This window comes from Lepidochelys olivacea (genome assembly GCF_965140295.1).
Source record: "Lepidochelys olivacea isolate rLepOli2 genome assembly, chromosome: 3".
Lineage (NCBI taxonomy): Eukaryota > Metazoa > Chordata > Testudines > Cheloniidae > Lepidochelys > Lepidochelys olivacea.
The window spans coordinates 130,750,001-130,774,735 of NC_140413.1; the positions used below are offsets into that span (position 1 = coordinate 130,750,001).

General features: G+C 41.1%; 2 protein-coding genes across 4 annotated transcripts in view; one reads left to right on the top strand and one right to left on the bottom strand.

The window, feature by feature from the left end:
- Positions 1–7,547: 7,547 nt before the first annotated feature.
- Positions 7,548–24,503, bottom strand: ARV1 (ARV1 homolog, fatty acid homeostasis modulator). 2 transcript variants are annotated; one of them, XM_084622890.1, is made up of 6 exons: positions 24,489–24,503; positions 23,539–23,710; positions 17,071–17,190; positions 13,677–13,830; positions 11,583–11,807; positions 7,548–11,011 (listed from the first exon to the last, which is right to left on the bottom strand). In XM_084622890.1, the coding sequence occupies exons 2-6, from the start codon at positions 23,644–23,646 to the stop codon at positions 10,905–10,907; spliced, it is 714 nt and encodes a 237-aa protein (XP_084479016.1). In that variant the 5' UTR covers positions 23,647–23,710; positions 24,489–24,503; the 3' UTR covers positions 7,548–10,904. The 2 variants fall into 2 exon arrangements, with proteins under 2 accessions (XP_084479016.1, XP_084479015.1); XM_084622889.1 differs by lacking the exon at positions 24,489–24,503 and having other exon boundaries at positions 23,539–23,760.
- Positions 23,799–24,735, top strand: part of TTC13 (tetratricopeptide repeat domain 13) — a 97,425-nt gene continuing 96,488 nt past the window's right edge. Inside the window, exon 1 of one of the 2 annotated variants that reach the window (XM_084622887.1) lies at positions 23,799–24,142. In XM_084622887.1, coding sequence (XP_084479013.1) covers positions 23,923–24,142 — 220 coding nt within the window. In that variant the 5' untranslated portion in view covers positions 23,799–23,922. The remainder of the gene's footprint in view (positions 24,143–24,735) is intronic. The other variant, XM_084622888.1, reaches the window with a different exon arrangement.

A 24,735-nucleotide genomic window follows, 5' to 3' on the forward strand; every position in this document is an offset into this window, starting at 1 on the left:
TAATATGTTGCGTGGCGTTGCTTTTTATAAGCAACAAAATGTATCTATAAGCAGCTGAGTTTTTAATTCCTATTTGCTTTATTCCTGGCTCTGGTTTTTGGGGAATGGATGTTTGTTTGAATTGCTCAAGTTGTTTTTCAGGACTTACAACTTTATTTTTCAGGACTTTTTGAATCATCTTTTTGTTTTTATTAAGATAGCCTCCAATGAATTAAGTCTGCAAAATTATAAATAAAATGGAGAAGGGGAGTGAAAGTTCCAAAATCCTTACATAGTAATAGCTCTACTGCTTACTGCCCACTTTTTTAACGTGGATCCCAACCCCTTTTCTTTTTCCGTGTTCTTTTTCACTGTGGTTTAAAGGCTAGATAACTATACTTTGCTGGTTGTCATATTAATGAAAAGGTGAGTTACATACAGTTGTTTCAGGGATGCCACTTTGCTTAATTGGCACATACATGCTGTATTTATCTTGTTACGTAGCAAAACCAATACAATTTTATTTAAAAAATTAGGTAATACTAAGATTAATGTAGCCCCTTCAGTGAACTAATTCCCCCCAGCCCCTGGAATTCAGCTAATTGTAAGGTGAGAAACCTGAAACAGGTGGACTAACAGGTATGTGTTATAGCCTCAACTGTTTGTCAAAACATGTCTGTTTTCATATTTGGCATTTAGTGTTGTCTGCAAGCTATTACCAAATCATTTACATATAGTTTCTTGGTGCCTGCCATTTGAGGTCACATTGAGAAACCTGTTTAAGGCTCATATTCCTTGTCATATCCTGCATGCATTTTCTAAAAGGATGATTAATTTAATTTGAATGCTAGATAATGCAAGTCTAAAGAGACTCATTTAAAAAGATTTCATGTGTCAGTTGACTCTTACAGTAACGTACATAGAAGTAATTTCCGAGCCAAACCATTGCCTTACTCACCAGATATTTGGTTTTCTGGTGTGCTTAAATCCCACAGGCTCCACGTTGGGTGGGCCGACAAGGACAATCTATTCTGGGACCAGATTGCCTGGAAAAACAGCCATAGCCTACAGTTTGTGGAGGTGCTCAAGCGTAGATATAATAGATTAAACTGTGTAGCTAGGCTTGATTTGTGCTCTGTTGGGGTCTATAGCTTGTAGGCAAATAAAATTGATCTAAGAGTACTCAGTGTTCTGTGATCTTATTGATTCACCCTACAAAGATACAGATTCAGTAACAGCACACTGGACTGAGGTAAATAGAAAATACCCTTTGAGAATAAGCTAATAATTTTGGACCAAGTTCTCAGCTGGTGTAACTCAGTTGACCAGCAGAGAATTTGGCTCTTTGGTTTTTTTTAAATGACAAAATTCAATATTTTTGGATGACACTGTCATATCCACAGCAGGAGCCCATTTCCCCTACTTCCTTGGCTTCCTATTGTCCCTGCTAATCAGGAAACTGCACCAGAGAATGTGGAAATAGCAAGCGTTGCACAATCTGAAACTGATCTAATTTCAGAGGAATGTGCTTTTAGCAAAAGAATTTGTATTTTATAGATAAAGTTGGTAAGTAATTTAAAGAGATTAATCCATTTGTTTTTTAAACACAGCACTATTTCAGTAGTCAACTGAACTTAATTATTACTATTATTGAAAATTAATCACTATTGTGTTTAGACTTTAAAAAAAAACAACTTTTCCTGGACCCCTCAATTTAAAATCAGCACAGGAAGTTTCCCCAAATACTGTATTATACACAGTCTGGAAGCATGGCAGCCACTGACTACAGTCTGCTGTTCATTATTGTATTGTGGCACATTGTGGTGAAGTTTAGCTGTCAAACTATAGTCTTAAATTCATAGTGGGAAAGCGTTTTCTTCATTCTTGCAGCACTGTGTGTGCTCCTCTTTCAGAAACCAGGAACATTTCTCGCATGGGTCATAAATCTCTCTTTGTGATTATCCTGGTAGACAGAAATAATAATTCTAGAGCTCATTTTGGCTCTTGGAACTCAACCCTGTCACAAACAATAATTATGCCTGTCTGAGTCCTGGCCATTATCGCTTAAACTGTTCTGACTGGTCAAACAGCAATGCCATTTGAATCATTTAAAAAAAAAAAAGCCAGTGTGTTAAGGTCATTATTTCTTCTGTAAAAGTACCAATACAATACATGGTTCTTTTTACAAGCTTCCAGGGGGAGGTTGGTATTTTGTTAATATTCATCTAATCTTGACCCTTTATAGTGCCTTCACCATAAATGAATCAACATGTCATTTTAACCAAAGCCTCTATCACAAATCATTTAGATTAAAAAATAACATATTCAGATTTTTATTGTGAAGAGTTTTGGTACTGGAATGGTTAGAGGGTAAAAATAAGAGATGATCCAAAGATTTGAATGAGAAGACAAAGCTCAAATAAGACCCATTTTAGTAAAAGATGCCAATTATAAGTTGTTAAGCTTTTAACATCATCACTGTATGTTGTCCATGTGATGGAATGAACCCCATTTTATAGACACTATGTTATACTGAATATAAACCATTTCTCTGAATCCAAGCGATAACATACTTGTTTGAAATAAGATGAAGTACTACTGTCTTATCAGAATCAGCTCATGATGAAAAATTTACTTCAAATGTGGCAGACAACTATATTTTCTCACACACCGTTTGAATTTCAAAAACCTCTTTTGTCCTTCAGCTACAACTATTTTGTCTTTTAACCACAGCACTTCTACATTTCCTTTAAGGTCTGATTTTAAAAGTCCTGGAGTGCTTTCTTTCTTCTGTGTGATATTCATCATGGAGTCTCAGATCTCTTCATATCATAAGGGGGCTTTACCAGTATCAGCAGATTGTCTTTGTTCTTTCCATACATTTAATCACATCTTTCAGCTTGGAAAAGTTTATTTCTTCCTCTTGCAAGGCCATTATAGCACATCATTTACTTGTGGTGAGAAAGAAAATATAATATCCATTCAGAATATTATTATTATTACCATCTCTATACTTTTATAAAGGAGAAGAGACATTCATGGGCAAAGATCTAATGTATTATGGGAACTGTAATTGGACTAATAAAGGATTAAATTTTAATGATTAACCATTTGGGGTAGAATAGGATAGAGCACAACTGAGAGGAAAGGTCAGCTTCCCCATTTGTTTCCTTTACTGCTTCTCTCATATCCTCTTTCATGTCCAGTGGGGTTTTCTTTAGATCTAGGCTGATCATATATAGATCTAAGATAATAGCAAAATATTGACTCTTGCCCTGGCACAAATGCTGTTTTATGATTATGCAATTAGACATTTTCTCTCATGCTTTGTCGCTAGCCATTCATGCAAAAAGTCCTTTTTATTTATGCTTTACATGCATACCTTTTCCACAACTTTAAATATTATACATTCCTATGGCTATACAGTCCTCCTCCGTATCATTACATTCTTGTGTATATATACAAAACTAGTCCATCAGCCAGTCCTACAGAGGTCAAGGGTATATCACCATTCCTATGGGTATATCACCATTCCTATAGAGACACTAATTTGGTAGTGCATTACTCAAAGTAGGCTAAGTGTAACAATATAGGCTGCAAAATATTTCTGTTATAAGCAAAAAGAGAGATCATACACAGCTGTGTTTATTATCCTAGAACAGGGGTTACAACTAATGGGTCATCCTCATCCACCTTTTCTTCCATTTTAAAATCATTTAAAAAAAGTGTCCCTAGCTCTTAGGGTTGCAGCGATCACATTTGTTGTTGTTGTTGTTGGTGGTGGTTTGCCATGGGTATCCTAACACAGGGGTGCCTTCCAGGCTCTGAAGACAGCCTGAAATAATAGTTCTGAGAGGTGTGAGCTGCCCTAGTCAAGTGCATATGGACTCTGAAATTCTGCAGGCGTGGAATCTGACATTTTTCCAATATGCCACAGATTGCAGCAGTAGCTGGCAAAGGATTATGGGGCATGAATATGCTCACTAAAAGGACGGGGTACTGACCAATTTGTAGACCACACCTCTATCTTTACACAAAACACTTCACTTTAAATCTTATACATTTATAAACTCAGCAGACTGTTTAATTAAATGGCAATACTGTAAACATGAGACCCTCTGAGTGTCATATTAAGTGTCACTACACATAGCCAAAGCTGCCATGCCTCATAACAGGGAAAACTCTGATTGGGAGCCTATAGTTTGGGTGCTGAGATTTGTTGCTGCCAATCAAGTCAAAACAAAACAATTCCCCTCTCCAAGAGAACAGGCAGCTAACAAATTCATGATCTAGCTCCAGGTGTTCAGGAACAGCTGTTTAGAAGAGTTCAGGAGAGCCAGTATTTCTTAATACAGTACAACTGAATGAAATTACAGCTGTGTCATCATCTGTCCACCTTTTATTTTCCATGCTGAGAGGGAAGGCTTCATACATAATGACTTCCTGTTTTGCTGTGCTCTGACATGATGTATTAGAGAAAAAAAGTATTTGAAGCTTTCTACAAATCAGCTCCTGCAGCTGAGTTGGATTGGTATCATCACTGTGTTGGTATTTGCAATGACAGAGACCAAGCAATGAGATGAAAGCCTGATCTACACCCATTTTTGTACCGTTTATGTTGGTACAGTCCCCCGTGTAGATGCATTTATACCAGTGTAAAAATACCTTATACCCATATAGCTTATTTGCCTTTCTGTGCAGGCCTAGCTATACCGGAATGAGCATCTTTCAACTGATATAATTGTGTCCACACTGTGGGGAAGAGGTTATACAATTTTTGTTGTAGACAAGCCTGAAACTACAGAGGCTGATCGACTAGGCTTATACCCCAAGCTATTTGGGCTCATTGTTCAATTCACCAGGAAGCTTTTGCAGAAAAGAGGCTGCCAGTGGAAACTAGAGGTACTTGACAAGGCTGCTAAAGATGTGAACTTTAATAGATCCAAGCCTCTTCCCTATTTTATGTGAAGAATGAGGCACCCAACATTGGCAGCTCCTCTGCCACAATGAAGTTTGTTAGTTTTCACATGGTGAAAATTTGAAGCTCTTGCTTGAGTGGAGAGACATACCAAGGGTTTTCTTTACTGAATGTGGCTCTGCCCCTGCTGAATACTTCACTGATCAGCAGTGGCTTACATTGAATGCTTCTCTTGAGGGGCAGAAAGTGACATGGGTTTTGAGCCTGGGAGTTGTAAGTCACCTGCCCTTCCCATATTGTTAAGTGGAAGGGAGGGAAAAGGTTGAGACCCATTGTCCTAGAAATTATTATATTCACTTCTCACACTCTCTATCCTGCACATCCCCAGACATTTTTCCTAATATAGGTACAGTGTTGGTACTGGGTCTTTGCTATTTTCAGTCCCTTCTGTACTTCATTCAACATTAGTATAAATTTCCACTCTAGTTAGCTGTGATCATTTTATTTTAGCGTAGGATTTTATACTGCTATTTGTATTATTTGAGCACATTCCTGATTTAAAAAATTAGCAAAGGCCATAGTGGGCTTCATGGAGTTTCTGCCCCCCCCCCCGCAACCTCCCCCTTTTTTTTTTTAAGGATAGAAAGCTCTGCTTGGGATAGGATTTTTTTTTGTTAGGTTTTTTTTTGAGGTGGGGAGCAGCAGGGAGCCAGGGTTGATTTGACAGGGGAATGGCTGATATTGTGAATGTTTTTCTGGTTATGTAGAAAAGCTTTAACAAAGCAAGAATGTTGCACAGAATTTCCTAAAGGTTGGTGAGATTCTGGATTAGTTTGTTCTGCGGCAGTTCATTGCACCTGTGATCACCTCAGTTGATAATATTTTGCCGTCAGTTTAAATGTGCATGATTCTGGACTTTGTGAATGGTATTGTTTCAGCAGAGTACAGCAGACCCAGTAATGTGTAGAGAAAAATGCTCTCTCTAAGGTAGCTGGGGTTTGAGCCATTATTTGCTTTGAAGATTAGGACCAATGCCTTAAAGAACATAGGCTTGATGAATTTATGGCAGCCTAATCTGAGAAGGAGGCAGGCAACTAATAGGCACGAATAGCACAGGTAGAAACAGCAATATGAAAGTGATAACCATCGTGGCTTAGAACTAAAGTGAAATACTAACTCTGGGAAAAGTGCTGAAGGTGATTAGAAGCACTGCTGAGTTGTTTTTTTTTAAATGCAGACTACAGCATAGATCAGATATTGGATTAATTGTTCATCAGAAGACTATTTGTTCTCCTTAAGATCAGTTAACTTTCACCCACCATTTCCCAAACTAATTTCACGCTTATTTGGTACAGGGCAAGTGGGATAACATCTAGAACTTCACATTAAGGAAAGCAGAGCTTTCTGTATGCATTGTGAAGAGGCTGCAGCTACCTCTGCTATGGAACTGTATGTTAGGAAGAGTCAAAATCAATGCTTCACTTAACATAACTAAGGAGGATTCTTTAAACATGCCATCTTGAATAATTTCATATTCTCAGGTTCTTGGCTTGTCAGTTTTAATATCAGAGTTCAGAGTACTTACTGACTTCCAACCTGCAGCTAGGAGAAAAAACCTCTTATCCTTCTCATCTTCAGACAGACATTAGCCATTTAATCCTCTCATTACTCTTGTAAGGCAGGTATTGTTACCCTCATGTTACACATGGAGGAACAGCAGTAAATGACTTGGCCAAGGCCACAGAAGACATCAGCCTCGGAGCTGGAAGAGAATTCAGAGTATCTGGTTTCCGATTCGTTTGTTCAATTAAACCAGGACCCTCTTGCTCTAGTTTATGCACAACAATCCTATCAGCTAAAAATGGTTTCAGAGTTCTAGCCCCGTGTGATTAAGGTTCTGTGGGTCATCTAGATTTAGGAATTTCAGCTAAATCGTACCCAGAAAAACAAAACAAACATTATCCTTTCATAAATAACAATGAAACCTGTATTGAGACTATACCTGGTCATTGCACCCTTTTCCCAAATTTTCTGCTTTTTTTATATAGTACCCAAACGTGTTCTAGGACTTTAGAAATTTAAACCAACAGGTCATGTTTCTGAACTTTTTTTTAAAATGCTACCCTTCTTGGTTCCTCCTCCTAGCCAGTCCTAAAAATGCAGTATCACTAGAAATGCTGAAAAAGTCAGTTCAGCACTTTAAAAGCATGAGTGAAAAACACAAGTCATGTTTGTGACCTTCTTGCAAAAGCCTCATGACCGTATCTGGGAATGATCCTATTCTCAATTAACTCAATGACAAAACTCCTGTTGATCTCCCTTGTAAAGGAGCAGCCTCATACAGCTAGCATGTGTAGGCTCACTGAACGTAATGGTACTACTTGTGATAATCAGAGTTTGCACCATTTTGTAATCTTATAAAATAGATGTCCACTGCAAAGTAACTAGCATTAAACAGGTTTCATTGGTGACTGTATAATGTTATGTGCCTTTATCTTTCAAGTAATCACAAAACCAGTTATTTTACATATGTTACCATGAGCATTATCACCACTTATTTTTAACACTTCTACAAAGTAGAAAAAAACTTTTAATTTTTAAAAAATTGAATTTGTAAAGTTTACATAAATTTAAAGTGTTAGGCCAAAATATTTAGTTTCTACAGAACTGTAATGAAATTTAAAAGGAAAAAAGCATATATCAACTTCAGAACACACTTTCCTACTGGACAGTTTTGAAAGCAAAACTAAGTCCCTTTCATTTTGGACTCCAGGTGGCACTGTAGGCACTAGTATTGCTTGGTTGGGAGAGCAGAGATTAAGCACTCAGAAAACACATGGCTTTCTTGACAGACAATTGCTTTCTTTTTTTGAAAAGAAGCTGGGAAATAACTTTTCAATTAAGATTAGTTATTGTATTCCCTGTTCCAGCCACAGTCTATTAAGACTATGCTAACAAATTTTAGTGTATATGTCTCTAGCTTGGCTAATGAGTTGACAGAATACTAGTCACTGAGAAACGAAAGGAAGGCCTAGCTGACTTCCTTGTGTTTAGTCTGCTAATCAGGACATCTTCATGACAATACATTCTCAAGGGATGGGGCTATCAGTATCATGTTCTCTAGGGAGATTTCCAGTTTAGGAGACCTCGCCCCCAATGTTACAAAATGTTTCTTGGCATCTCTTTATACCACATTGGCCCACTCAAATACTACCGGTTTCTTTAATGTTTGTCCTTTTAATATTTAGAGACATATGATATTCATATACACAATCATATAATAATTCCTCAGAAGGTAATCCCTTCAGACTTCTGCATCCCCTTTAAGTTTATTGTGCATCTCTCAGTTCCACAAAGCTTACAGCTGTCTTCCTACCAAAGAGGTACTTGGGATTGTGCCTAATATATAAGGTGTAATCTCATCTGTGTTGTACTGAAATTTAACTCCTTGTGCCATAGTATTGTGCCATAGCATTGATATGTCTGTAGATATAGCTAAAGCTCACATTGATGGGTTCTTCTACATCTCACATTGCAAATTTATCTAACCTGCTGTTGAAGAGATGTCCTAACAACATTATTGCTCTCCATGTATTTTCTCCTACCAAATAATTGGGTCTTGGATGTACTTGCTCTATTTTATTTATTTTTTGCCCATGGGCTATACTGTGCCATCAATTTTTAAGCAAAACTCCAAGAGCTTTAAGGGGGTGCATTTTACGGCTCAATGTTTTTAACCTTTCTAGGTCCTTTCATAAAACAATCTTGCCCTAGATTATTCCTAGGTATGAAGAATGACAGGTAGATTGTCACAAGTTTCTTTACCATGTAAAAGATAGTCCAATAGGTAACTCAGGCTATTCATCACAAGAGGTTTCATTAGGAAGAGTAAAGAGATTGGAGAAACTATTTCAAACAGGAAGCCCCTTAAACTAGCCTACGTTGTCTCTGAGGTTTCTTACTCCTAACAGAATTCATATGGTCCACATATTTCTGTGCCCCCCGTGCAGAAAAATGCAAAAGAAATCTCTGAGGGGACACATGCCTCTTCCCCAGCAGCCCAGGTAGCACATCTGTTTGAGCATGCCTGGTCTCTGGAGCAGCCTCAGAGATACAAATCACTGTGCAGGGAGGGGGGCTGGGTGTGCATGCTTGTGGGGGGAAGATGTTGATCACTGTCAGGGGGTGGGGCTGGCCAACAAGGGGGAGAGACTGTCCCTCTCACTTGCTACTGGGGCTTGCTGAGCAAGAAGTGGGGTATGCCTTTTTATTATGTACGAGGAAGGCTCTGGCCCCAAGGTAGAAATGTAGCAGCCTGCATGCCTAGTAACAGGTCTATAAATTAAAAACACACACAACTAAGTATTAGTACTATGTTACTGAAACTTGTTTTTTAAATTAAAGAAAATAGCTTTTGAAAAAAAAACAAAAAAACACAACAAAACCCACTTTTTTTAATGTTGCTGTTGATGGTTAAGTGATCTCATTCCGAGACAGAAATGTAGCAGCCTGCCTCAGTCAATTCCCCCAGGAGCATAACACATGTAAAAGTTTTAAGGCCCCTACCTTGCCAGAGTGATGTAAAGCCCTATAAATGACAGTAAGGGAATCAGCTAGGAAAATCTATGTGCTTTTTCTCTTTTTTCCTGTGTGAAAGTGGCACAATGGGGTTAGATTACAGTTCAGGATTTGTTTTACTTCCCCTACAAAACAAAAACAACAAAGGGCAAATAAAACATTTACCAAACAGCCAATAAAACATAAGGACAACCAGAACCAGGGCTAGGACAATGATTAGCAAAACTGTAGGACTTTCATGTGTGAAAGTCTGAGCAATCTTTTTTTTGGCTCCTTAGTGTTTTGTAATGCAATTTAAATGAAAATCCAGGATTATAGCTAGAATGCAGGGTATTCGTTACTAAGTGTTTGTAACTTAACTTTCATATGTTTAGGAAATGCTGACTAGTCAGTGAATTTTTTCTGTAGTGTAGTTTAAACAACTTACCAAAACAATTGAAACTGTTGTTGCTACAGGTGTATTATTTTGACAAATAAAATTTTCAGATTTTTTAATTTTTTTTGGCACAGAATCCTCCCAGGAGTAGTTTCTGAAGCATTGTAAAGTATTTTTTCTTAAAGGCATAGGCCAGATTTCAGCTGGCCTATTTACAGCAAGTTAGGATCTCACCTATATTATGTGTTAGACCACTTCAAATCAATTTTACCACACAGGTTGGTTTGTTGTTGATGTCCCCTTTAAACCCCATCAAATAGCGAAGGTGGAAATTTTAAATTAAACCTAAACCGATTTTAAATGAAACGATAGGAAGCCTTTCTAAACAATTTTCAAGAAAGAAAGACACACATTTAGGGTTTTCAACAGTCCTTTAAAACAGTCACAAATATTAAATTTTGTAGATTAAAATAGCTCCTTTATTGTTTTGCTTGTTTCGAAAACATCCAAGAGTGAAGCTTAGTCTGTCCATGGTAATTGTACTGTATAACAGAACAGTCGATTCTGGCCGTACTTAGTTCTTTATCTGTTCATGACTCTTTTAGAAAGTACTGGTTTTGTTTTCCCGTTTCAATTTTTGCAGTTACTCCTTTTCCCTTCTAAGGAAAATCTCTCATCCAGCTCCTTCTGAAAAAACATCCGAAGTAGCGATTGGTGGTAGTACTGAAATTTTTAGCATCCATTTTCCTGTTACAGCTGGATCTATGAAAGCTGTGAGGGTAGCAGCACACTTGTATTTTTGGTGGGAACGTAAGCAAGTTCAGACTGAAGTTTTCTGGTATAACACATTGTAGCCAGACTACAGGAATTTCTCATTTTAAATCATATAACTGTTTCCAGTCAATCATCATGGAAAGTTTTTGTTCATATAAACTATTTGAGGCCGATTTGAGGCTTGCTGCAGGAGGATTATCTTTGAGAATGTACCATGTTGGTTTTTCTTTAGATTTTTAACATAATCCAAGATTTAGAAAATGGACACTGGACTGCTTTTCAAACATTCCATCCCATTCTCTGGAAGAAGTAGACTACACCATTTTCCAAAATGAATCCACTCAAGATGGCCAGCAAAGTGAGCTTTTGGCTTAAATTCACGGTAACTGCAAAAGAAAACAAAACAAAATGCTCAGTATGTCCAATAATTGAAGTTGATGGAAAGTTTGTGTGAAGCTTTATATCAATATGTACATTTAAACAGGTCACACAGAAAAGATTCTTTTAAGATTCTATGCACAGCTGGGAAGAAAATGCCTCCTTAAAAGCTAACATACAATTTTCAACTTCAGTAAAAATGATGAAAATCAAACTAAATATGTTACAATGTTACACAAATCATGAATTCTACTTTCTATGTCTGAGTGACCCACACTGCGTGCCTCAATTTGTAACTGATTTGCATCTACAGAGATAATTATTCTGAGATAAGTTTAAAGTTTTCTACACACATTTTCTGCTTCATTCACTTTTTATGAAAGGTCCAGTGTCAAAATTTTAGGCTAAAAAAAGCCACACCAAACAAGCCACCCCTATTTCAACAATACTTCAGAAATTAAACAGATTGGTTTTTTAAATCACTGAAAATATAAGTAGAACAATGTGTAGTGGTAACTTGTAACAGTATCTCTTACATTTAAGAGATATTATACTAATAAAACAGAAGCAGAAAAGTACCTCTAATCGCTTGAGAGTTTGATGTCAGGACAAATACTTTTATGAGTTTGAGGCACAAAGGCGTATAGTCATGTTCCCAAATAACAGCAGGAATCAGTAGAAGTTTTCCATAGCTAGACAACAACAGGGCTTTCAGAAGAAAGATGAAGTCTGACTTTGTTTTCAGGCTCTCAGGTCTTGCTAGCCAAAGGGCAGTAAAGATGCCAACCAAAAATGCCGTTTGTTCTGAGTGGAAAATGGGAGAAAAAACAGCATGACACACCAAATCAAAACCTTTCTTGATTAATCTTTGTGAAAATGACAAGTGCCAAATACAATTGAGCTTCTGACTATTTAAATAAAATTTTATAATCAGTCATGAACAAAACATCCTCTCATTGCCTCAACACCCACCATACATCTTTATTAGCCTAACCAAGCATGACTCATTCTACCAGTAACCCAAACCAGCCCAATCTCCATCAAAAGGATTCAGTCACTTTTATCTATATGACTGCACACATCACAGGAAAATTAACGTGCAAACTTTCCTCTATTTCTATTTTTCCTTCCTAAATACAGCCTGTCTTTTCAGCTAGTCTTTACCCTGTAAGCCAATGTCATCATTACTTATATTCCCTGAAAGCTTAGCAACAAAGAATCTTTTGGCTCAGGGAAGAACACAAAGGCTCAAGGTGTTACTGAATTACTAGGCCTTCCCTACACTAGTACATTTGGGTTAATTCACCATCAGTGCCGCTCCAGCAATGGTAGCACTGGAGAAAGTGCTAGCGAAGACCGAGCTCAGAGGCACTTTTACCACCCTTTAATAAAAGCCTGCTCGGAGCAAGGTTAGATACAGCAATATGAACATCAATCCTCATCTACAGTAGCACTTTTTGCTGAGGATGTGCACAGGTGATGAATTACAATTTAGTTTTTGGTAGCATAGCTACACCCCTAGATTGAAGGTATTAAACTTCAAAGTTGAGAAAATCCTTATGGTTCTATTAGATGTGTCTGAATTACACAGCAGTACCACAAGGATTTAAATATACTTTAAAAAAAGTTAAATTTTTATTTTCCCTTCTGTTGTTTCAAATACACTTTTAGAAGCTTGGAAACAACATCTCTTCCCTAGCTACCAGGTTTGTCATTATTCAATTTGGCAAATGTTTTTAAAAATTTATTTAAGGTTCAGAAGTAAAATTTTTTTTTCCTGGTTACTGTTTATTTTCATAATCATCATTGTCAATATCACTCCAACTCTAGGAATAAGCTTTGCAGGGAATCAATATGTAAGGAATTTATGTTTCCAGTTGCTAGTTGCCTCTCCAGCAAAAGAATAAAAATAACATTTGGCCAGTCACAAGAAGTGGTTTTAGTTTTCTTTCCTTTTTCAATGGCATGTAAAATAAACTAGCAATGGAGAATCCATACAACATTTCCTAAAGTTTCTTAACATTTTTAAAATAGGACAAATGAGAAACTTGAACTAAATATAACCTGTTTAATGCACCCTATTAGTAGAAGTAATATATTTGGGACTGATCTGTCAACATGTGGAAAGGCAACTGGCATTAAAATGTTATGGTGGGCAACCTAAAATAAGACATAGCACGTGGCAGAACCTGTTTATTAACTGATATTTTAATCAATTAAATCTTACATAAAATGCAGCATGCTGCTAATATCCTAGAAGTTCAGTCTTTGGAATAAGGCATAGCTGTCCATTACCCCTTATAAACAACACCATGTAAATGGATGCCTATTCAGACTTAATATTCTGAAATACTGTCATCTTCTGGTATGGATATTTAATGCTGATCACACCAGACTGCACTGTAATCAGGTGATTGCCATGTACAGTGGCATTAAAGGAATACAGGAAACAGTATATGAATAAATGAAGTAACTTATGTAGTGCTATTTTTCCCTGAAGGACCACAGAAATGTTTTAGACTGTCTATATATAAATCTATCACAGATCACTCAGCCACCTCTAGGGTAGAATATGGCATGCATTTTGTGCTAGCAAATTCTTCAATGTATTGATCTTTAAGATTTAATATAAAAGATTATTTGAAAGTGATATGAAATAATCATAGTTCTCACCTAAAGAAGCAATTCCAAACATTCTATAAAAATCCCATTCTTTAGCATATCTGATTAAGTCATCAGGGTCTGTGTTTTGGCTTGAATCCTGTAGCTGCAGCCACCTGAGATAAGCTTCACAAAGCAAACAAAATATGCAAAGCTTCCCATGAATCTGATATGAAAGAATGTTGACAGCATCAGTATCAAATATTTTTAATTCAAGGTCATCTCTTAGCATCTCTAGGCACACAGCTGAGGTAGCTTTATTACTTTTGCTCAGGAATAGAAACAAATGACTTTGGTTCAGTTCTACTAGATTAGCACACGTTTTAATAACAATTAGCTGCTTTAACATATTAGCCCGATTGGAGAGGTTGGGCGTGGCAAGTCATATGAGCAGCTCTGGGCAGAAGAAAGCATAAAGTTGTGGTACATGAGTGTGTTTGGATGTGGAGGGGGAAAAGGGGGCTCAATACAAGCATAATTCGGTGTCTCAAACAGAGCTTAAAGTATCACCTGAAAAATGTGACTTAAAAAAAAAAACAAAAACAAAAAAAACCACACAGACCAGGGCATGTGTATCCATATCTAATGTGCCTGGTTTATAAATAAAGTGAGCTTCCACCACTAGCAATAAGAAAACTCAACTAGGGAGGTGACTATCAGCCTAGTTCAGGGGTATTCCATTTTTTGTCAAGTTCCAAATTTCTTGGTCAAAGTATAGTCAAGGTCCAGATCTCCAGCCAGCTCCCTCCCTACCCCCCCCCCCACCCCACAATTGCCAGCCAGCAAAGTTAGGTGACCGTATTTCCCTAATCTGAAAACAGGATGCATGGGGCTGGTCTGAGCCACCTGGCATTGCTGCTTGCCCCCCCCTCCGTTTCTCCATGCCCCCAATTGAGCCAAGTGGCAGAGATGGAGGAATGGGTATGGGCTGGGATCTGGGCAGCAAAACAGGGTATGAATGTGTACTTTTCAGCTCGGAGCCAGGATGTGGGATGTGAAGCTATTGGACTATGGTCCAGCTAGTGGTGTGAAGCCCCTTTGGAGACTGGGATAGCAGAGGGGCAGGAAGGAGGCTCTGGGTTGTGGGAGGGACCAAGGAGACTTCAGATAGCAGCCCTGGGGGAAGATAGAGGGAGGCTGGGATGTGGCAGAAGAAGGTAACTGGAGGTGGACTGGGGAGGGAAAGAAGCCAGAAAGGGCTCCAGGGACTGGCACCGAAGGATGGGGTGGGGAGGACATGAGACCGGGGAGTGGGCTCTGGGGCAGAGAGCACGAGGCCAGGTGGGGCAGTGGGCTCTGGGGACCACTGGGAGCACAAAGCATAGCTCTCCATGGCTCCAGCCCCACCCCCAGCTCAGCCCACACGCAGAGGTGACGTATAGTTGTGGTTAGTGCAGGGAGGAGGGACGAACAGATGAAAGGTTGGGGGGGGTCACATCCCCCCCGATTTTTCAGGATGCCCAGAAACAAGGAGAACACACCCTCCCACCCCAGCAGTGGCTCTCTGTGTCCCTGCAGCACAGGGAGCAGGAAGCAGCAGGGCGGCTGGCTGAGCTCCTCCTCCTCCCACCTCCATGGGGCTGCTTCACCTTTCCTGCTGCTGGAGTCCCATGCATTGCCTCTGCTTCCACGCCCCACCCCAAACCTTGGTGGATGATCTGCAAAGCAGGCAGCAGCACTGGGACTCCAGTGGCAGGAAAGGCAAAGCAGCCCCGTGGGGAGAAGAGCTCAGTGGGATGCCCTGCTATCTCCCCATGCTGCATGGACTGTTTGCTGAGCAGTATCAGAATTTGAGGTCTGTTTCCCATTCAGAGCCGAAATCAGAGAGATAAGAGTCAGATATTTTCTTAGCGTGGTCAGTTGGTTTACAAGTCCTGCTTCCTTGGGCGGAGATATTCATAGACAAATCCCTCTTAGGCCTGATCTGCACACAAAGCTGTGCCTGCATAACTAAAAGTGTGATAAACTGGTGCAACTTTTGTGTGGATTCTCTTATATCAGTTAAAAACCAGTTGTATAATTTTACAGGTGCAAGCAAAACTGCTACAAGCCAGGTTTAAGTCATAAGAGTTACACCAGTTTAACTAAACCAATTTCAGTTACATTGGTGCAATTTCTGAATGTAGATAAGCCCTTCCAGAAGCCTCAGGTAAGACATCTCTATCCTGTTCCCAGAAGCAGGTATTTTGCCAAAGTCTTATTGCTTAAACTCCATGCTCCTTTTCACCCTTCAGCTCCTGCACTTCTCACCTGGGAAACCACTAATCCACAATTGCTCACCAAGATCACATGGCCTAGAAAGAGTGACTAACTTTCCTGAGTGACCTGGACCCTGTGTGACTAACTTTCCTTTTGTGCAGCTGCTCTGCAGCACAAAGGGCTTCTCTACATGATGCGATAATGTGTACTAAAAAGGGTGTGAATTCTAAAGTGCACACAAAGTGTTGTGCATTAACTGGCCTATGTAAACCCTGCTGGTGTGCATTAAAAGTTTTAGAGGGAACTTTTAGGCGCGCCAGCAGGGTTTACACTGGCCAGTTAGCATGCAACACTTTGGTGCACTTTACAATTCACACCCTTCCTGTATGCATTGTTGTACTGTGTAGACCTGCACATAGGATCTTCAGAATTTCAACTGCCAGACACACGAAAGTGCTTTAACCCACACAAAGTGCTTTAAACCTCTCAACAGCTCTCTGGGTCCAGTCATTTTGCATGACAGCTTTAGCTCTTTCTAGGGCATTTCACCCTGGGTACTTATGCATCAGTGATTCTTAACATGCAAGCCATCATCATCTTTCGCCATAATAATTTTTGTAACTTATTTTACTACAGCAGAGGAAGCCTGTAAGAGGGTAATACTAGTCTTTTCTAGTATAGTAATATGTTAGTATTGTACCTTATACTACTGCTGAATTTAAAGAGACATTTCCAGTAGAGATTGTAATTAGCAATTTACAGCAGAAGTGGACCTCTTCCAATGGCTCTGGTCAGAAAACTGACTACTGAAATATGGCCCCTTCTTGTTCAACAGCTCTGCTCCTTGTGTGTATTCCAAATCACGTGTGATCACTCTTCTGACAAAAGTAAGTTTTTAACTCTTGTAAGCAATATCTTTACTACGATAGCTGTGTTTACTAACTCTACCTGGACTGTAGCTCTCCTAGCAGCAGCTACAAAGTTTGGTATTCCACTTGCTTTGTTTATAGCATTAGACCCTTAACTTGGGCAGAGAACAAAATAGTAGTTAAACTTTCTTGGACTTGTGGAGGGGCAGGAGAAAAAAACCAACCAACATCTTAGGGCAGCTACTAAATCTTGTTTTCACTGTGATTCTTATTTACTTGTCATTAGTCTCATACATCTTGTACAAAGCCAAAGAGGGGAAAAAAATCCAGCAACTTACATTTATCTGTGTATTGAAAAGAATATGCCTGTAAGCCTGTGTTTTGCATAAGATGGCATTAATCAAGATGATAACAGGATCATACTCAATGTACTTGTCCACAGGTTTCTGGCAGGATTTCTGAAATTAACGAAGTTACAAGTTGTAAAAACAAGCAAACTAGCATGAGTTTATTTAAAAATCTGCTGTTCTTACTTGTTTAGCACAGCAACACTATAGTGGCATCCAAGTATTTCTTAAAGTTATGTCAGGATTTCTGTGATAAAGCCCCTATTTTCAATGGATTTTAATTCAGGCAAAAAAGTTACCTCCATTTTTTTATCCTGGCGTTCAAGCTTTCAGTTGGTTTCCCATCCCAACCAAATAAAAGATATCAGCTATTTTTATATGTTCTAAAATAAAGTTTTGATTTATATACATAACAATAAATTACACCTTGGTGCACTACATGGTATTGTGTGCCATCTCAGGCAGAGACAACTAAGTGCTTTCAAACATCTAAGGAATGCACCAGCAGCCTGCTAAGGCTTGTTATTTGAGCATGGCCGATTTATATTTTTAAAAAAACCTAACCTTACATTGCAATAATTTCTGTAACGTAAATAAAGATAGCTTTCTACTCTGAACTAAGACACAATGCTGGGGAAAAGAACCCTTTTCTTTGCTGTGCAGCCCTTTCACAATATAGTAAGCGTTGTGTTATTTGGCCCTGTCCCAGCTGGAAAGCTCTATAAACTAGCATTTATAATCTTCATAGAAAGTCTGGTTTATAGTCTGGTTGGCAGGGGGCCGGCAGGCTCCCTATGGGGCTTCCCGGAAGCGGCAACATGTCCATGCTGCTCCTAGGCAGAGGAACAGCCACGAGGGGTTCAGAGTGGGTGTGTGGGGGAGGAGGGGTGCAGGGCTGAGGGTTGGGGTGTGGAGCACAGGCTCTGAGAGGCTTTTGGGTGCAGCTGGGGGTGCGGGGCAGGGGCATGAGAGGGAATGTGGGTTGCCGAATCCAGGAGGTGCTCACCTCAGGCAGTTCCCCACAAGCAGCGACCAGTCCCTGTGGCCCCTAGGCGGAGGCGTGGCAGGCAACTCTGTGTGCTGCCTCCACCCCTGCCCTGCCTCCACAGCTCCCATTGGCCAGGAACCTCCATTTTTAATCCTGTTATTGCTGGAGAGTTTAAGAATCCAAAAACAGTTAATGAAATGCACCAGAAACCTGTCCCCATCAGTAGTGAAGCCACCATCAGGAGCAACGAATCACAAGACTTCGTGTTAGAGGTATGCCCCCCCCCCCAGCCAGTATATTTTGGCCAGGTTCTAAGGGAACCGCATTTTGGATCAGAGAAGAGAATGTTATTTGGGATTATGTAGTAGGACAGAGTTAGAGGTATTGGATTCAAAAACTGACTCAATTAACCAGCAGTTTGATAGGCTTGAAATTAAAAAGTCAGAGAGATGGAAGAAAGGATACAATTAATTGACGAATGTAACGACCATTTAATAGAGTGTGAAATCTACCATGGAACAGATTACAGTTCTAATTAAATGCAATGTCTCATTTCATTTTTTTTTTCTTTTAAAGACGAATCATGAAAGAACATTTTGAAAAGGCATTAATTTACACAAGCTTCAGGCTGGTGTAGCACAAGAAACTTATAAAGAACTGTTTGGAGTGGTGTTCACAGAAACTCTGGACAGTCAGAAGCAAAATGAACTCACCTCTGAGCACAAGGGAATAGTGTAGGTGCTTGATGGAGAGACATGCCAGGTGCCCCCAGGTTCGCATTAAAAGCACAAAACTTTAGAACATGGATGCATAAGTGGAACTCTAGGAGAGACTTCTCTATTTGGAGCCAACAAAGAAGAAAAGGATGACAGAGCCAAAGTAAGGGGACACGCAGAAAGACTCTACACTGAAGAAGGTCAACTAAGCAAATGCCTGGGTCAAGGATACAGGCAGCATGGTGTTAGTGAATGATTTGCACGCAGTTTAGAAATACCATCCCATCCCACCCTACCCAGACTGGGGACCCAGAAATCCCAACAGGGATTCCTATGAGGAGGCTGCTGTGAACATGCACCAATAAATAGCAATTTTGATGACAACTGTGGGTTTTCTACTTTGCAGCTTCTGGAAACGATATACACACACAAAACATATGAAACAGCCAATGTAGCATCATGATGAGGAGTTCTAGTCTGTCACCACCAACACATGCTATACATAGAACACAACAGAAAGAGGATTAGCAGGAACAAAAACTTGTCACATCACAAAACCATGGCTGGGTGTTTTGACAAATTAAATAGTCTGCAATAACTGCTGAAGTATGTAAATTAATCACCCTTCCTCAGCCATCTTGCACAGATAAGATGCATTATAAAAAGGGAATTGCTTATTATTAAATTAGACTATTTGAGTCTTAGATTGTATTGAAGTTAAATCCTCTGCCTTTATCCTGCTAGAGGCCCGATTTGCATGAACTCCCTCAGACTAATTGTAGGAAAACACTTCTACTACCACATAAATCTGCTGAATTACGTAAATAAGAATGATAACACAACCTATTTTATTTTCAGTTTTCAGAGTAGCAGCCGTGTTAGTCTGTATCCGCAAAAAGAAAAGGAGGACTTGTGGCACCTTAGAGACTAACAAATGTATCCGAGCATAAGCTTTCGTGAGGTACGGCTCACTTCATCAGATGCATTCAGTGAAGTGAGCTGTAGCTCACGAAAGCTTTTGCTCAGATAAATTCGTTAGTCTCTAAGGTGCCACAAGTCCTCCTTTTCTTTTATTTTCAGTGTTGCTTTTGGATTCCTGACAGCTTCTTTGCCCCAGTTCCACCAAATGAATACTTAGCCCTCATTCCTGCTTTTTCTCTCCTTGCTGCTTAAAAAAATGGCTTTTCAATTAAATTTTAACTGCATAAAAATTAACTGCAGATTGTGTGTGTATTGCTCAATTAATCCAGCTGTTTTATTTTAAAGTGTGAGGGAGAGACTGGTTGAATTACATAAAAGTGCCTTGAATTGCTTATGCGGTGCCACCTAGGATTGTGATTTTTACCCCACTGAAGCCCTCCTTTTAAATGTGGCTAGGAGTTTCCCTACCTTCTCTTTCCTTCCTTCCTTCCAAAGAGGTATGTTTACAAAAACAGAAATTCTCTCTCAATTTTTGGGCATTGTCAAACCTTGACAACTTCCCTTTACTTTCTTTGCAGTATGTCTCCAGGATGGGAAGCAGGATCACCCTTTAACTATGGGCACCCAAGATAAAGGAAATCATATATCCTCTATCTTCACTGGGGCCAATGAGGTATAGAGAAGACTTCTACATATTGGTTATCAATTGCCATTTTTCAGTAGAATTTGGTGCATTTATCTATGGATGGTCACATGGCCAGTAGATCTCATTAGTGGAGACACGACTTCTTTGTCCTTAACTGTGCTCTTACAGTGTGAGCCATGATGCTTGATGGAAGGAAGACTATTTCTTGAATTTACTTTGTGACTAAATTATGACAGTTGTGAGGACTACCTCTCCGAACAACAATACAATAATGGGTCTCATCTAAGAAGGCTCCCAACTTCAAAAGCTCCTTTGATTAGAGCTAATTATTATAAAACCTGCTTTAATAGATAGAAAGTATAATGACACCTGCCATAGGGATTCAAGTCAATTCTTTTAGGACCAGAATGAAATTCCAAGGTTGTGCTGTATAGCCTTTTGGGGCTAGAAATAGGGTAGTTGCCTTAAGGAAGCATGTCCGGGTTTGATAAAACTTCCTCTTTTTGAACATGCTGAGACCTTACAACACAGACACTTGATCTTTTGCTTGGACAATCTCATACACCAACATTAAACCCTTGCTGGAGGAATTCAAAGCTATGTTGCATTTGGTTAATGTGGTAATTAAACCATTGACTTTGCTTCGGTCTGTAGAACAAGTTCTATTTGTTGACTACTTTCCAGGCTCTGTAAATGTGATATTTACCTCATCCAAGTATCCATTTTGAACCTATTTGGTGTGGGATGGAGGATAAGTTTTGGCAACAGCTGACCTTCTCTGTGAGGTAGACACATTGGCTGGTCCAACTCTATGTTAATCAGGCAACAGAGAAATAGACTCTTCTAGCATAAACAGAATCACTGCGGCTTTCTCCATGCCATCTTTTGCATGATTCTCGGGATCAGTGAAAAAGGCATATTGCAGAGACCTTGCCCTGCTTTGCAGAGATTATCTAACACCTTGTATCCTGGGTCCTGATGCACAGAGAGGCCACCGGGCACTTGATTGAACTTTTTGCATCTGGATACAGCAATCATCAATCCATCAAACTGATTTACAATGAATAAGGATACTTCTGGGTGCAGGTTTCAACTTCTGCAATGTAAGATCAGGCAAATCCACAGTCTGACCATCTTTAGGAAACACTAAAACCAAGGGAGGGAAGGGAAATGTCAATCTATCATTGCAATGTGCATTTTTAAGACCTGCAGAAATCTCAGTTATAATGCCTTGTCTTTGCTCTGAGAGATCTACTGAACTGTGCACATTTCTAATGAGTCTGGAGAGATTCTGAGCATGCTTGCAGCTGTTTGATCATTAATTGATTGCTCTAGTGGGAGAAGAAGAGGATGGGAATGTCAACTTTCTCCATCATAATCAATAATTTATCTCTGCCTAGCGTTCAGCCTCTTCTAGGTCAAGAAAGAGGCTCTCTCTCTGTTCTATCTCAGCTTATGTTAACCACTACTTTTTAAAACCCAGAACTAATCGAAGACCTTCACAAAGCAGGTGTTTACTGTATATGCTGTTTACTATTAATATCAGAAATTGCCAAGCATAAAACTGAAGTGACAGAACACTTAAAGTTATTGTACATTTTGTCCAAATTCCCTGCTCAACTATTTTGTGTTGTGTGCCCATCATTTGGAGTTTAGTTACAAATTTAGGGGTTGGCAGGTGGCAAGTTACATTGCTGTATTTCTCCTCAAGTTGCCAAGAGCCCAAATATCATGCAAAAATATATGAGCTATATACCCAGTAATAACAATGAAATTCTAACAAGGGTAATTTTTTAGCATAAACATTTTTCTACAGAATGTGCCACCAGCAATTTTTTCTGATTTGCAAGGAATAGACAAGTTCAGGGGCTGTACTGGGACATAACATAAACATGGATGAAAAACAAGGGGTAATTGAGGCACACTTCCAGGTACTTCCATTTCAAAACCAAAAATCAAAATCAAAGTCTTTCATACAATTCTGTAAGTGACCCTATTTTTTCACCCACTACTAGAAATACCCATAAACAAACCATTGGCAACAAGAACACAGGTAAGTACTACCAAAAACTGAAAGCTATAAATAAGGAAAGGTCTAAAACAGTCCTTAAAACAGAAAGGATATTTCAACTTTAACTATGAAGTCAGTAAGAACATTTGGGAACATCTGAGTAAGCCTTTTAATGCCAATGAAATGCACTGGACAAAGTGAGGAGTTTTGGAGGCCAATTGCCAAGAAAAAAGGTTAAATATTCATAATAGTAAAAAAAGAAATACTCCTCAAATAGGTACTGCTTGGTATGTACGGCCTCTAATGCAGACATTAAAGACTGGGATATGAAGTAGTAATTATAACAGTTCTCAAATGCACATAAAAGTGACCACCATTCTAACCTTGGTACTGAGGCAGGCTGCCTCCCAATCTCATTCAAGGCACTACTGAGTAACCTTCAGGTCTAGGTTTTGAAACACATGAGACGTGAAGGATGGGCCCACTTCGCAAGATAGTCCTGACTTTAGTATGAGACTGTGAGGTCTGGTGGCATGAGAATACCCTGAACTAGGCACAGCCAGCCAGCACTTAGGACCCAATCTATTAGAATCTGCTCTTCGAAAACACCTGTTAGTAAAACTGACTGGCCACCAAGCTGAGGGGAAGAGGAAAGATCCACTCCAAACACAGGGCCTGCCTACTGGGGGCTGGAGGGGATTGCAGGAGGACGAGGAGGAACTAGACAGAAAACAAAACACAATTTAGACTGAGGGGATTTGGTGGGTTTGCGGGAATGAGAGATTAAAGAGATGCGGGACCAAGAATAACCACACTGCACGACCTCCTGGAGCAACCTGTATTTAGTAAGGGGGCAGGGGGAGGAGAGGAGGACAAGGGACAGAGCGCCGGTGCCGGGTTACTCAGCCGGGGGGATCCCGGCCACAGCGCCGCTCCCACAGGGGCTGCCCCCGGGGAGCTGGAAGGCTGCCCGTGCTGCGGACGCGGCGAGAGGGTGCGTGTTTGTACGTACAATGCAGAAAGCAAAGGGGCCGGTCGCTAAAATACCCGTCCCGGAGAGCGCTCAGGGGGCCGGACGCCTAGCCCCCGAACCGAGACAGGGCCCGAGCCCGGGCGACCCCCACTCCAGCCCTCCCCACCCCACGGACCGCCCCCCGGCCCGGCCCGGCCCACTCACGCAGATGGCGATGCGCAGCACCCCGCGCTGATAGTCCCTGTAGAGCTCAGGAGCCTCCTGGCTGCACTCGACGCACTTGTAGCCGCCGCCGCCGCCGGGCTCCCCCATCGCTGGCGAGGGGCCGTTGCAGGAGGAACCGTCCGCTTCCAATTGCCTCGCTTCCCAGGTCAGGCTGATGGGGAGGAAAGGCGCCGCGCAGGGCGTCATGGGAGCTGTAGTTTTCAGACTGTGCTCGCTCAAGGGGCGCAACGGCCGGAAACTACAAGTCCCATAAGGGAGCGAGGCCGCAGTTTCCCTCCCCCCCCCACCTGTCGCTGCGGGGGGCGCGGCAGCAAGGCACCACCTTGGACATGCAAGTGCGGGGGGCGCACGCGCGCTGAGACGATGGCATCTGCCAGCGGGACCTGCTGCCGCTGTTGCTGGGGCACCGTTGCGCTGGGGCTGCTCGTGCTGCTGGGGGCGGCGCGGGCGGCGCTGGACCTGAGCGAGCAGTACCCGGCCCTGTCGTTGCTCAAGCAGGAGCGGCACCGGCAGCAGCGGCAGGGCCAGGCTGGGGGCTGCCCCCAGGCGCCGGACTGGGACGAACAATACTCGGCCGAGTGCGGTAAGTCGGGTCCGGCAGCGCCACGTCCTGCCCCGCTGCCTGCTGGGGGAGCCGCCGGGCAAGGACCCGCGGAGGGGGCGCCCCAGGCAGGCGGCAAGGAGTTCACAGACTCTCAGGGTTGGAAGGGACCTCAGGAGGTCATCTCGTCCAACCCCCTGCTCCAAGCAGGACCGATCCCCAGTTAACTCATCCAAGACATTTTTGCCCCAGATCCTGAAATGGCCTCCTCAAGGGTTGAACTCACAACCCTGGGTTTAGCAGGCCAATGCTCAAACCACTGAGCTATCCCTCCTGGGAGGGGTTCCCCCTTGTCCCAGGACCCCTCTGTGTGAGGGTGACGTGTCACCTGGAGTGAGTGCGCGTGGGAGGCGCGTGGCGTGTTGTTGGCCGTGGCGGGGGGAGGCGCGCGGCATGTGCTCAAGTGTGAGTGCACGCGCAGCGTGTCCTTCCTTGTCCACGCCTCTTGTGAGGCGGTGGCTGTCAGTCATTCTTTGCTGCTCTCTGCCCCCGGGGTCCTTTCTTCCAGCCCTGGAAGGGGCTTACTTACCCCTGTAGTCACCTAGCTTAGCCCCCGGGGTCCTTTCTTCCAGCCC

Coding starts and splice junctions, on each gene's coding strand:
- ARV1 (XM_084622889.1), bottom strand. CDS start 23,745: ATGACGCCCTGCGCGGCGCCTTTCCTCCCCATCAGCCTGACCTGGGAA. Junction 17,191..23,538: donor TGCTGCGCATCGCCATCTGC/GTGAGTGGGCCG, acceptor CGTTAATTTCAG/AAATCCTGCCAGAAACCTGT. Junction 13,831..17,070: donor TTTTCAATACACAGATAAAT/GTAAGTTGCTGG, acceptor CTTTCATATCAG/ATTCATGGGAAGCTTTGCAT.